The 14,429-nt window shown below is 41.0% G+C and overlaps 1 protein-coding gene across 2 annotated transcripts in view; it reads right to left on the bottom strand.

The window, feature by feature from the left end:
- The window catches only part of CHEK2 (checkpoint kinase 2), a 37,302-nt gene that overhangs the window by 17,092 nt on the left and 5,781 nt on the right, over positions 1-14,429 (bottom strand). For both annotated transcript variants that reach the window (XM_075276531.1, XM_075276532.1), the window contains exons 3-9: positions 13,293-13,417; positions 12,814-12,961; positions 9,125-9,215; positions 7,701-7,806; positions 3,627-3,680; positions 2,998-3,062; positions 1,223-1,319 (exon numbers count right to left, since the gene is read on the bottom strand). In XM_075276531.1, the coding sequence (XP_075132632.1) occupies positions 1,223-1,319; positions 2,998-3,062; positions 3,627-3,680; positions 7,701-7,806; positions 9,125-9,215; positions 12,814-12,961; positions 13,293-13,417 (686 nt within the window). The remainder of the gene's footprint in view (positions 1-1,222; positions 1,320-2,997; positions 3,063-3,626; positions 3,681-7,700; positions 7,807-9,124; positions 9,216-12,813; positions 12,962-13,292; positions 13,418-14,429) is intronic.

Here is a 14,429-nt window from a genome sequence, read left to right as displayed (position 1 = left end):
TTATTAAATATCAACATACAAAATATGAAGGAAATAACGGATAGACAAAGGTCCAAAAAAGAGGTGAGGCAAGTCGACAAAATAATATGACCAATATCAATGTTATGAACAACACTGCACAAATTACAAGATGATGCTGATATCCTTGTAAAGTTTCAGTAAAGGATCATTCACAGTATGTATGATCCTATGTAATATCAGCCACATGTGATGTAAAGATTATACAATATATATTGTGTGTGTTTCAAAATGACCCACCTACATCAATTGCAAATATGAGGTAAGTACATAATGAATTGCATCTGTGTAATGGATGACTATAGTCAAAATAACCATATAATAGTGTTTAAATAGTATAATGTAACATACCCATGATCGGTCAGAGCCTCACCATGTTGGACCTTCCCCTCCCCTACGCAAATTTTGGCAACAAGACTCCTTCTACCCCCAGAAGAATCAGCCGCGGACATCTGCCTCGCGACAACTCCCTGCATCGGCATCCAGGTACGGCTGATCGTTTTTTGGTCCGGAATCTGAGGCAGCCTCTGCATAAAATTCCTGACCAAAAAACCCGGTCTAAGAGAAGAGTAATATAAAAAATAACTGAATAAATAACTAGACCTGCATGTAAGTTGTGTTTGCCATATTTTTTTTTGTCTTGTTTTGTTTCCTAGTGTCAGCCTCCTCAGCGGCCAGGCCTATACCCAAGGTGCTGTGTCTTCCAAAGATGGGGATGTCAAACAGCTCATTAGCATAGTGTGTGAGGGAGGAGGGGGGGAGCCAATATCTCAACAATGGAGGCTCCAATCAGGAAGCAGAGAAAGTAGTTTTATTTACATGAATCCAAGCTGACTAAGCATATAGTTTCCTAGAGACTGAACTGGTGATAGACTCCTTTTAAAAGAGTCAAACCGGTTTTATATAATTTTTCCTCTGACCTCCACCATTCCTGAGCTGTTAGCGTAATTAGTAAATTTGGTGCTGAAACTATGTCAGGAGAGCAGTACTGCCTGGAGCAGATAACCTGGGAGAAAGATTCTACCTGTGCCAAGAAAAAATTTAAAAAATCATTGTAGAGGTGGCTATTCATGTGTGTAACGAGGTGGTGGAGGGGACGAAAGGCCTTGAGAAAATATTCCTTCGGGTTAAGTAAACATTTGCATACAAAGTGTTGCTCAAGTCATATTAAGCAGCGTGATAGGCAATAGGATTTGTCATTTACCTGAACTGCGAGCAGAATCTGATAAAAATACAGTTTTACAGTTGACTCTTTGAGCCTGGATTCCAGTACTCTATTAAATAATTCACCTCCTTCCATCCTAGACAAAAAAAAAAAAAAAAAGGAAATTGGTCACTGGGTTAAAGGCCTACTCTGCTGATAAAATCTACCATAAAAACTCAGAGTTTTATAGGTTTTTGAGTCATGATCACCAGATGTCTAAGCTTCCAGTGTCTCAGCCAAAACCATAACATCTCTAGAATATACTTCTTAACAGTTCACAGCCTACTTGCTAATATATTTATAAACTGCTACTTAAATCGAACCTTTCATGTCCTCGGGCATATACGGTAGAATATACCACTAGTAAGCCAACAGTATGCTGATTTCAGTGAACTATAGGCTTTCCCAGTTATGTGCCCCTGGGGAAAAGCTATCAGTGCCGTTACTGTAGCTCTTAACTGTCAGAAGGGTGTTTCTGAAAGCCTGTGAGGAACGCCCCTCCTGACGGTAGCGTCCATAGCACTGTACTGTCAGGGGGGGGCATACCCCCCTCCCAGTACTAGTCTATGGATGAGTACTGTCAGGAGGGAGAAGGGGCGTTCCTCACCGCTCAGCGTCATGCCCCCTCTGACAGTTGGTCAGGTTCCATCAGTTGCAGTTAATCCTCAGTAAGTATGAAGCATTGGGTAACAGGGGCAACAAGGTGTCTCAGTGGTTAGCACTAGAGATGAGCGAGTACTATTCGAAACCCCCATTTCGAATAGCACGCACCCATAGAAATGAATTGACACAGCAAACACACAGGGGGTTAAGCGGCCGGACGCTGGCAAAGTCTGCGTGCCGGCCGCTTCCATTCATTCCTATGGGTGCGGGCTATTCGAAACGGCTCAGCTCTAGTTAGCAATGCAGTCTTGCAGCGCTGGAGTCCTGGGTTCGAATTCTGCCAGGAACAACATCTGCAAGGAGTTTATATGTTCTCCCCATGTTTGCGTGGATTTCATACCATACTACAAAGACCATCTGATAGGGGGAAAAAAAAAAGCACTTCATATCCATATATTTAATGAGTAGCCACTTGTCATATTGTTAAAATGCATGTCAAATTAAAGACTTCAAATCAAAATTTCATGAAGCTGTATAAAGTGTAATATTTTTACTTAAAGAAATACATAAAATGCGGTATTGAGGTAAAAAAGTGTGACTCAAGCAGTCATATGCACTCTCTTCAGTCCTTTTCTGAAAAGAAGAAAACCTCATATGTTACATTCAGAAAGAAAATAGAAGCTCTCTGATTGAGGAAAGGGGAGTTGGTACCAGGAACTGAAGTTCATATCATCCCTCTCCATGAGCATCATCTTCAGTTACAGTATGTTCACACAGAGTTTTTTTTGTTTGTTTGTTTTTTTTGTTTTTTTTTTGGGGGGGGGGGGGTTTGCATAGGATATATGCTCCTGACCCTGCTGGCTTTCCCTTACCTTTGATGCTGGCGGAGGCAAGAAACTGAAATTGGAGAGGGGCTGTATAGTAGCTAGAGCTGCATATACTGACTGGTCCCAATCATGATTATGCCTTCAACAAGCTCCAAGGTAGCTAGATATTTTCCTTTTGGTATTTTTTAAGCTAAGGATCTTAGCTCCAGGTACTTTACATTACAGGAGAGTTGTTATTAGCTAGAAACTTTGGCTACAGAAGGGCTTCCTTGTCAGAATGTAGATACATCCTTGGCAGGGAAAGTTTTATATAACAAATATTAGATAGAGAAAAAGTGTACTTACAGTTCCAGCACAATGTAAAAATAATCATCTGAGTCAATAAAGTTTTCAATCTTAATTAAGCAAGGCTGCACAAAAAAAACAAAACAAAATTAAAACTATACAAAGAAAGTAATACAACATATTTACAAAGTTATCTTGTACTGGCTTGGAATTACAGCCTGTATTACAGTGTACAGTTGCACAGTTCTGTATGTTAATAGGAAGAGACTAAAAGCTTAAACACAACCAAAATCAAAACGTAATTGAGCTTTAACATTCTAGGTTGCAATAACGTCTATACAGGCATCACAGTTGCTTTTAAAAACATTTCTAGATGTTAAAAAAAGTCACATGCATATTAATGCACCTGAGACTTTTGCTTGGATGTCAACACCTGAGCTCCACCCACCTGACGCAACAGTATAGGAGAACCAGACCCCTGTTTTTGGAATTGGTGTGGATCCTAATAGTTGGACCTCCACTGATTATGAAGTTATTTATCTGTAGAAGTAACTTCAAAACTTGGAATGACCCCTTTAAGCCATATGCTAGAATTCAGTATTTTACTTCTAAATGTGTTACAAAAAAAAAAAAAAAAAAAAAAAAAAAGCTTATGATGTAAAACAATTGCAAATCTGCATTTTACTTACATGGTTTATTTTTTTTAGAATTTCAATTTCTGTGTCAACTTGCATGGACTGGTCCTGCAGGAAGAAAAAATAAAATCAACTAAATCAGCTGAATTATGTACTGTCCTAGCATGTGACTGTGGGATTATTTTACTCCACTCACTCAGACTTATGCTCACCTTTCATTCAAGCAGCAAACCAAGCACACCCACACACTACAACATGCAACATATAAAACAGTTACAAAATAATTGGGGATAGAATAAACTAGGAAACACACTCTGGTTTGGCTGACCCCCTGTATGACTATTCATATTATCAGACCAAGGCTGTAATTTCAGCCCTTGGCTCAGGTTTCAGAGCCCCCTGCGCTATTATTCAAATCGCTTTGTGATTTCTGAAAGAATGTTACCAAGCAAGCGAGTACTATGAATATTAATATGGGGTCCGTTTCTTAATTTATATCAATTAAGCAAGATCCAGGTAGATAAAGTTACACTCTCCCTCTTACTATAAAAATTCTACTGAGCAGTTGTTCTTGCTTTTCAAACGCACATTTAGCACATAGTATTCAAAGAGGGTCATATTTTATTGTTATATATCTCTATTGAATGGGGTTATCTGATTTCTAACATTGATGACCTATTAATGTTAGATTTGCAGGAGTTCGACACACCTGACCCCCACACATCACCAGTATCGAGGCAACATGGTTCATGGTATAGTTTACATACCATGGGCCGTGATACTCACTCGCCATACAAACTGTAGTGCCAAGTATGGGTATCGCAACACTGCCACATAGAATTCAATGGGACAGCACTGCAATACCCACACTCACTGCTACAGTTTAGACAGCGAGTGAGTAGTGTGGCTCACATTATGTAAACAATACTGTAAACTGTGCTCTCTGTACTGGTAACCTGATGTCAGACCTCCCACATATACTAAGATTTAAGGATAGGTCATCAGTGTTAGAAACTGAATAACTCTCAGATTGGTGCCGCTACTCCCCCTTCAAACAGTGGATCTCCTTTTCGAACCTCCCCCTTCATCTACTTCCCTGGCTGGACTCCGTTCGCCTCCCCTCTCTGAGTTCGCACCCCACTATTGGCCCTACCCTCAAGGTGTGCAGAGCGCTCCTCCACAAGGACCGCCTCTCCCCTTCGTTTCCCATCCTGGGCAACCCTGCCTTCCCCCAGGTCCATTTCAGCGTTGGAGTGCAGCGGGAATGTAAAGAGCTATTCACTTTCGTTCAGGGGGTGCCTGGCGCTCTCACAGGGATCTTCTTGCGGACCCAAACCTTCCTTCCCTGGGCCCTTGGCCAGTATTGCAGCTCTCCCATTTTTTTTTTCTTCGTTGCCCAGCTCCAGGGTCTGACATGCCCCTCAGACTTTGAGAAGGCCTGTAATGGATCTGGCCTTCTCAGACATTCCCTGTTGGAGTTTATCCACATTCTTGGTCTCCCCTCCTCCGGGCCACAGACGCTCCTTCCTGTGTAAATGGGAGGCGGACCTGAAGTTGTCCTTCACGGACTCGCACTGCACTAGGATCCTAGAGCTTGCCCGCAAGAGCTCAGTGGCTTGTAAGTATCAGGAGGCAGGCTACAAGATCCTTACTAGGTGGTACAATGTCGCATCTAAGTTGCACAGGTTCTTCCAGTCCTCCTCTCCGCTGTGTTGGTGCTGTGGCTCGGAGGAGGGAACGCTTTTACACATTTTCTGGAGCTGTTTTGCATTAAGAGATTTTTGGGACAGTGTCCCCCTTTTGCTTTCCCAAATCTTCCAGACTACCCTCCCCCATTTGTCGGCCTTCTTCTTACTCCACCTCTCGGACGTCTCCCTTCATGCCTACCGTAAATCGGTGATAAGGCACTTGATCAATGGAAGTCCCCCCAACCTGCCCTCTCTCCGCAAAGTGAGGACATCCAATGTATGGAGGACCTCACGGCATCTCTCAGGGTTACTCGAGAGGCGTTCATGAAGGCTTGGACACCCTAGATCCTTTTCCAGGGGTCTCAGCCATATAGAGACATAATGGGTTGAGGCCCCACACCGAATTGGGTCTGCCCATGGCCTGGGACCCCGCCTTTCTCTTTTTTTTTTTTTCTCTTCTCTCTCTTTTCTTTCTTCTCTTCTTTCCCTCTTCCCCCTCTTTTACCCTGCTTCCCTGTCTTTTTACATTTGTAGGGCAGTACAGGGGTTTCTCTTTGCTTGTTTGTATTTGAGATGCCCCGTTTTTGTGCTGCTCTCCCTGTGTTATTAAGTTTCTGGCCCTATTGTGTACCCTTGGGCCCGTCCGGTTTTTTGTGTTTTGCTCTGTGCGGTTTCACTTTGAATTTGTGTTTATTTTGTGTTATAAATAAAGAATTTATAAAAAAAAAACAAAAAAACAACAACAACTGAATAACCCCTTTAAACGGTCTTAAAATAACGGAAATACAACCTCAAATGAACACTTGACAAAATAAGCCATGTAATTATTTATCCCATGACTGTCAAAATTAGGGTATACTTTAATTTTTCACAGTTTGTTTTTTTTTTTGCAGGAGGATTTTGAGGATCTCCATCATCGGGGCACATACCGGAAAACAGTTTCCCAAATTCAGCACATCAGATTTCTAGCGGTATATAAAACCGCCTATTAATGAGGATATGAAAGGTCCTCTTTACAGAACAGAATGCACAGAGATGGCACTCAGCGAGCATTTTGCTGTAAACTCAGCCCCACATCGGAAGCATACGCACTCATGTGCATGGGGCCTTATTAGTAGGCATAGCGGGAGAAGAAACAGAGTCAGCATTGCCAGGCATAGTAAATTATATCTATATATATATATATATATATATATATTATATATAGGATTACCTTAGACAAAAGACCCAAGATCAGCCAAGCAATAAGTATTAGTGCTGGGATCCAAATGTAGTCTACACTACTGGAGGCCAATTCCCCTCCGGCACGGACGAATGCCCAGAAATTCGTCAGTTCAAGTTTTCATTGGTGATAGGAAAAGAGTCCACAATGCTGAGCTCAGCTCATCTGACTTTCTTAAAGCTATACAAGATAGTCATTCTTTTGCTAATGTTGTTGCCCATATAAAATTACTGGTACCCATTTCTAGCTCCTGTATTAAAGTTAATAAAGTTGCCGTATCAGGACCTTAGACTGTAGAGCGACGTTTCGGTTCAAGTTTTCGTAGCGGACCTAGGCCTAAAACAACAAATGCTATAATATTTACCTGTTCATTTGGCTGGGGATCGAGAAAAGTATCTCCATTCCAATCCCTGACCTTTAGCCTACACAGTAGCGACAACACGTCCACCATAAGTAGAACACCCCTTAAAGACGTATGTATGTACACTTGGCCTCTAAAAACTATTAGTTCTAAAGCATATCGCAACACGTAAGCAGTGTGACGGCACATGCCCAAAAGAAACAAGGAACCTTCAGTTATATTATAACGTGACTGAGGTAAAAAGCTTTCAAGTCTGCAAAAACCTTGTGTCAATGATTTATATTAGACATACAGGGATATTTTATAGTTTAATCTAAACAGAAAGGTAGTTAAAGGGGTTGTGCCATTATGGACACTTACTCCCTATCCAAAGGACAGGGGATGTGTGTTTGATCACTGGTGGCCTGACTGCCAAGTCCACCAGCAATAAGGGGAACAGTGGACCAAAAAGTCCACATAAACCCTTCTCGGGAATGGAGGGCTTCTATGGCCTGCAGGTGCTGCCAGAGGTTACAGTCCCAGCAGCCCTATAGTAGTACATCAACTGTTGGTCATGCATGCACAGTGATGCTTCATTGACAGGGAGGCTTTAGATGGACTTTTGGTCCTCCCTTCTCATCACTGGGGGACCTGACAATTGGGCCCCCCAGCAATCGGACAATTATTTCCTGTCGTGTGGATGGGGGGGGGGGGGGGGGGGAGAGCATCAATAAAGGTACAACCCCTTTAACATCAACAGCTTTTCTTTTTTTTTGGGGGGGGGGGGGGGGGACCGCTACGGAGAGAAGGTATATGATCTAATTGATGAGCTAACTTGACTAAAACTATGACTTTTCTATTGCATAGCTAAAACTTACATGGTATGAGGAACTTAAGGAGAATTTTCGTTTACTTATAATTTTCACAGCAACTTTTTTGCATGTTGATTTTTCAAAGGCTAGTTTGACTTCTCCACAAGCACCACTGTAATAATAATAAAAAAAATTGATTAGGCAAGTGTGACAATTGCCTGCATCAAAACAAAACAGCACATATCTTTCTCTGCCAGCATTGAACCTTTAAAGGACACAAACTAAAGTCACCTTAACCCCTAAAGGGAAATTGTCAGCAGGAAAAACAAATTCAAAGTAGTAACATGGAGGTCTCAATGCATATCCCACAATATTTTCCCACTCCTAGGATTTACACATTCCCCTTCCTGCCACAATTAATCCAGTAAAGGATTTGGCAATTAGTGTTATTGGTTGTCGCACAAGTTATATATTTTTTTCCCCTGTTGATGTCACTATACGAGAGGTTTTCTTGCAATGACAAGCATTCAAATGAGGATGTATACCATATGTGGAGTAAGGTGGCACTACTTAAATATGCGCCGGCCAGAAGACACGGGGTGAATTTGTATGCAGTATATGGGTGGTGCTCACAGTAAAGAAGTCCAAATAATCCGAAAGCTCTGCAGAGCTTGAAAAAGTGCAAACAGCAATTGCTCTTCCTCACCAGGCGTGCCTCCTTCCGTGTGTATTTTTACTTGGATACTTCAAATAAAGTTTGGATTTTTATTGCAGAACTTCTATGGCGAGTGCCCAGTTTTTCTATTTTTCGGATTCCAATGATAACCTTTCATGTATTCATTAATCTGCATACTGCACCTGTAAGAGGCCACAGTAAAATGGCCGAACAGACATGTGCAGTCGGCTCTGCCCAAAGCCTGATGGCAGAGCAGACTGTGCATGTGAAGGATTTCCATACCAAAAGCAGGCTTGTCCCAGCAATGACGACACAGAGGACGTGGTGGAGAGGTGCAGCTGAAGATGATGGAGGCGTCGTTGGAGTGTCTTCAGGCAGCACAGGGGACGACCCCTGTGCTGTCTGGAGACTCAACTGCATACAAATTAAAAATGTGATATCAACGGAATGACAGCACGGAATTATAAAGTTAGGGGACGAATAGCCTTTCTGAAGGCTATTCTGATGTGGTATTACTTCAAAAAAGGATTCTAAAGATAGAATCCCTTTAGATATTGCAATAATTATAAAACGGCGATACTTCAGGGGAGACTTCAGCCTTACAGTGTACTGACACACTGCAGTTTTAAGCAAAAAAAAAAAAAAAAAGGAATACTGCCTCCCCAAAATGATAAACAAAAACAAAACAAAAAAATACTATATTTATTTGCACTACATTTAATACCAAGATAAGGTGCCCAAGGAGAGACTGAGACCTTTGTGTAACATCAGATACTACTTACTCTATTAGAGCATTAAATCTTGTTTTACCTACCTTCCGACGGTTTTTGACATGATATACTTGTCTCTAAACTCTGCTGGATAAACAGACTGATCATCTGCCAACAAATCTGTAAATACAAAAACTGAAAAAAAATTCCAGTCATTATCAAGCCTAGAATTATGGTGTGTTCACGTGTGTCAGATGTTAGTATCAGTTACCCTTCAGCAAAGGGTCTAACCAGCAACGAGGCTGAATCAGTCGTGGTATCTGCGGCAAGATCAAACAGGACACGTTTTTAGAGTCCAGTTTAAATTTCTACTTCTCATTGAAGCAATGAGAGGTAGAATCAGGATGGAATCTGTCCCCATGTTGCTCACATTTGCACAGTGTGACGGGTGAGGTGTGGATCAGGGCTTGTGGTACATATTTGACACAAGGTCCTTCTTGCGCTAAACGTGCACTACAAGCCTCAGTATCATCCTACTACGCCAAAAAACAGGAGTAGGGAATGATGAAACTTAGCACAGAGGAGGGAATTGATCTATTCCTGTATGCCAGTTTCCTGGAACAGAAGGATTCTACTGTGGTGTGGGGCACATTTGGCGTCAAACATGTATTGCATAACGTGCGAATATGAGTGGGTCAGGCCAAGGGGACAACTTGACCCAACCGATGTAGTTCCAAACTGGAACAGATTTCCAGGAGACGCCTGACACCTCTTCATAAATCTTTCAGTCCCTGAATCATGTTCTTTAACAAATCTGCTCCACTGTGTCCTTTATTGGGCATAGCTAGCCAAAAATGAGCAAAGTATGGCAATTACAGTTTTGGGTACTATATGGCTGTTTGTGGGGTAAGCAGGAGAAAAAAGGCACAATAGAAAGCTTATACTCCCCAGTATAAAGCCCCGTTTAGTGGCCTCTAAATGGTATAACATCCCCTTTACTGACCCGCACACAGCAAATTCTGCAAAACCCCCCCAAAAACCTGGGTTTTTGCAATGTGGGGGCCTCACTCTCAGGCAATACAAGGCTTTGTTTAAACTGACATTATGAAGAATAAATAAATATCATAGATGTAAAATCTTGATTGCATAGTGCAGCCTGCTGTGCCTGTAAACAACAAAAACCTGACAGAAATTAATTAATATAGGTTAGAACTTAATTATTAGCGGCATTAATCTGGCTAAGGTCCCACGTTGCGGAAATGCAGCTTTTTTTGTTGCAGATTTTGTAGAGATTTTTTGAGCCAAAGCGAGAAGTGGATTGAGCAAAAGGTAGAAGTATAAGAGTGTCCTCTATATTTCCTATTCCTTTTGTAGCCATGCTTGGCTTTGGCATAAAAACCTACAACAACAACAAAAAAAAAAATGCATTTTTGTGGCGTGGGGCCTTAACCTAAAAGCTACTTTGCTTTCTGAAAATGTAATTTAGGGCTTGTGCTGCCATCTTGTGGTACAATGGGAACATGTTTTAGAAAAAGTTTCTCAAATATGATTATATGTAGCTCAGTTTCAATAAAGTGCTTTTTATTCCATTTCTAGTTGGGCCAGAAAAATGTAATATTAAAACATATCTGGTTTCTTAATATGACTTTATAAAAGGGCAGAATCCTAAAGTTACAGGGCCTTGCTACGAGAAGCTAATAAGACAGGAAAAAGAAGTGCTGTTTGTCAATTAGTAGTGCAGAAATAATATACCAGTCACACAGTACAAGAGCATTACCGTAAGACCCACTTCCCTGCATCCCTTGGGGCGGGTTGTTGTATACATACATTATAATCTGATGCAAGTGATTGCTTCTATGACTATGTGAGCGCATATATGGTGCTGCCAACTTGGGTTCCAAATGAGATCAGAGCTGCTTTCACTTTATAAGAAAGTGAGACCTCAATTAAGAAGGGGTGTCCAACTCAATTTTTTTTTTTTTTTTTTATTTAAATTCAATACCTACAATGAGCACATAGAGGTAAAAATACTGTTTGATAGATGAGGGTCACTTGATTATAATGGCTGTTTTCATTTCCTAATCCAGGCATCAGTTGCAGAGATACGTTTTTAAATGCTGTTGTGTAACTGAGCAGTCTGAAGCACCGAGGAAGTCTCGCGCTTGTGCCACGATTTGCACAGTGTGAATAATCACGCAACCAGAAGAATACAGGACTGTCAGGAACGCCCTTCTGACTGTGAAGAGCTACGGTACTGGCACCGATAGCTCTTCACCCGGGGCACAGAACGTGAAATCCGACAGTGGGCTGAATTCAGCGCACAATTGGCTTTCTAGCGGTATATAAAACTGCATGTGCCCCAGGAGGTGAAAGGTCCTCTTTAACTATAAGTAAAAGCCACGGCAGACCTAGCCCTGAGTATGGATATGAGCGCATTCAGAATGCGTTGTGGCAGCGCAAAAACCGAAGCCTACAGCACCCTTCTCAAATGTGAGTTTTATATACACTCCAAGCTCTCTAGAGCTGCAGCCAGCTTTTGTTACTTCGTCTTTGCCTTTTAAGAGCGGTCGGTTTCATGCAAGAATCTTTTAAAAGGTTATGTGTTGGCAGAAATTTTTTTTATTGAGTTTTATTTTACACATTTTTTAAAGAATTTTTAGTGTTTATTTTTGAAAATTTTTTTATGTTATCTGTATTTGAAAATATTCCTAAAAATTCTGCAGTTCCATTTCTATACACAAAGTCAAATAAAATGTTGAGACTTCCTGTTTTCTGTAAATTTCTTTGCAGCAGCCAACTGATGATGATCTCAGATAGGACACTCACTAGGGTTTACAGCCCATTCATGATCTCTGTACACGTTAACACAATCAGCTGTTTTAGATGCAGATTCAGCAGAATTTATAGCATTTTTTTTTTGGTGGTAAAGCCATAGATAAAGCCATTTGAAGTGATCTCCACTTTGGTAAACACTTAGGTCTCGTGCACACGGAGTTAACGCAAGCATATTTTAGCAGAACACACGTGTAAAAATAACACTCCCATTGACATCAATAAAATCTTTTACACGTGTAAAAAAGAAAAAAAGAAAAAAAAAAAAAAGTTGCGTTTTTTTTTTTTTACACGTGTAAAAGATTTCATTGAAGTCAATGGGAGTGTTATTTTTACACGTGTATTCGGCTAAAATATGCTCGCGTTGACTCCGTGTGCACGAACCCTTAGGGAGGGTTCACACGGTGTAACGTGCCGCGTGATGTGGCACGTCTACACCGCGGGAACCTTTGCGGGCCGTACACCCTCCCATTGATTTCAATGGGAGCGGGAATCGTATGCGCCGCGCTAGTTTGCGGACGTGATTTTGCGGCCGCAACATCACGGCCGCAAACTAGCGCGGCGCATACGATCCCCGCTCCCATTGAAATCAATGGGAGCGTGTACGGCCCCGCAAAGGGTCCCGCGGCGTAGACGTGCCACATCACGCGGCACGTTACACCGTGTGAACCCTCCCTTAAGCTCTACATGCTGCATGGAGTACGGGTGTAGTGTCTTCCAGGCAATACTTAGTTAAAGCATTGCTAATGGGAACTTAAGAGCCTGTTCTCTAATAAAAATGTGTTAGCTTAATAAAGTATATTACAAAATTGTTCATTACATTCCCCTCTGAATTCACTAGCAAAAGATAAGTGTTACACTAGAAGTTTATTTTTAGTGTAAATATAAATCTGGATAATCTCTTTTAATCATTGATATGGTCAAACACTATATTATCATACAAGTACCAATATGATATTACCTTTATTTGTTGGTAATGAAATTGCAATTTCAGCATTATTTGTTAAAGGTAATCTCTTTCCACGTCCAATAAGCTCTTCATTTAAAAAGGTCCCATTTCCACTCAAATCTTCTATGTAAGCAACTGAAGACAGACCAAGTCCAGCTTCCTAATGTGACAAGAAAATAACACTACAGTTAAAAGGATATGCCCATCTCCGATATTTATGGTATACTGTCAGGATATGATCACTTGATCCTAATACAACATAGTATTCTTGGGTATCATGGAAGTGGAAAGCATATTTGTAAATTTTATTAAAAAAAAACCAAAAACAAAACAACTTTTGAAAGGTTGGAAAATAATCAGACATCTATATGGCAGCACCTCCTCGAAATAAAGTGTAAAATAAAGTATAAAATGCTTCCATAAACATGGAGTGGAAAGCTGTACTGTAATAATAGTTTAGCAGATGATTGTGTTAAGTTTCAGTTACTCACCCTAAAAATCCGAAAGTGCCTTTTACTGTAGGTTTTATATCTCTCTGTCTGGTTTACTATTGTCCGATCAAAGGTGTAATCACATTGCTTATCCCTTCCAAATATATATTCATCATTCACACAGTCTGTCCAAAACAAAGAACATCCTTAACACCAGAAAAAGACTTGGACAGGGTAAAAAAAAAACAAAAAACTGAGGAATCACTGGCAGCGCATGTTATGAAATATATAACTAAACCGATACCTGGGCAAGTATTTACTAAAACAGATGTTGGGAAAGCTAAGGCTACGTTTACACAACCATGGTAAAAAGCGGCAATGAATAATATATAAAACTGTTCTTTTATCGTGGCCATTTGCATTTGTGGCTCATGTTTAGAGCATCTAATTCACAACCATCTATTTTCAAAATCCATTAAAGGGATTTTATAATTAGAATCCCATTTTAAGCTAAACCAACGTCAGAATAACCCGAAGAAAGGCTATACTTCCCCTACTTTTAGAAGTTTTCTCTGCACCGCCGTTCCTTAGATATCTCTGTTTTCGGCCATATGCTAATTAGTTTTCACGCAGCAGTGGCGGCATCCCTGTGCTGCGAGAAAACTATCCAGCGCCATCTTCTTATTGTTCACCGCCTCTTCTTTCCTGTGGCCTCTCCAGGAAAATGGCGACGGACATATGCAGTCAGCGCTTTTTGAAGAAGACGGGACAGGACAAGAAAGAAGAGGCGGAGGAGGTGAACGAAGTCGGCGCTGGATAGTTTTCTCCCAGTGCTGAAAGAAAACTAATTAGCATATGGCCGAAAAGCAGGATATCTAAGGAACTGCAGTGCGCAGACGGCATCTAAAAGCAGAGGAAGAATAGCCGTTCTTAGGGCTACGTCGACGTGGGTTTTGCTGAAAACGGGATTCTAGTGATAGAATCCCTTTAAGTACTTTACTGGAAAGACCATTAAATTACTTGTAAAATTATCATTTTAAACCATTACTGGAAATACAGATGTGACCTAAGAAGGTGTGAGCACACCATCACTTCAGTCCGTGGCCCACTTTCATGGGGTAGTACTTCAGTGATCATTTTACATCCATATTTTTAAAGCGATTTTCTGGTTTGACAAAAGTAATGACCTATGCTTAG

This window comes from Leptodactylus fuscus, chromosome 1 (assembly GCF_031893055.1).
Source record: "Leptodactylus fuscus isolate aLepFus1 chromosome 1, aLepFus1.hap2, whole genome shotgun sequence".
Lineage (NCBI taxonomy): Eukaryota > Metazoa > Chordata > Amphibia > Anura > Leptodactylidae > Leptodactylus > Leptodactylus fuscus.
The sequence above is the reverse complement of the archived record's forward strand: the minus strand, read 5'-3'. Positions and strand labels throughout refer to the sequence as shown.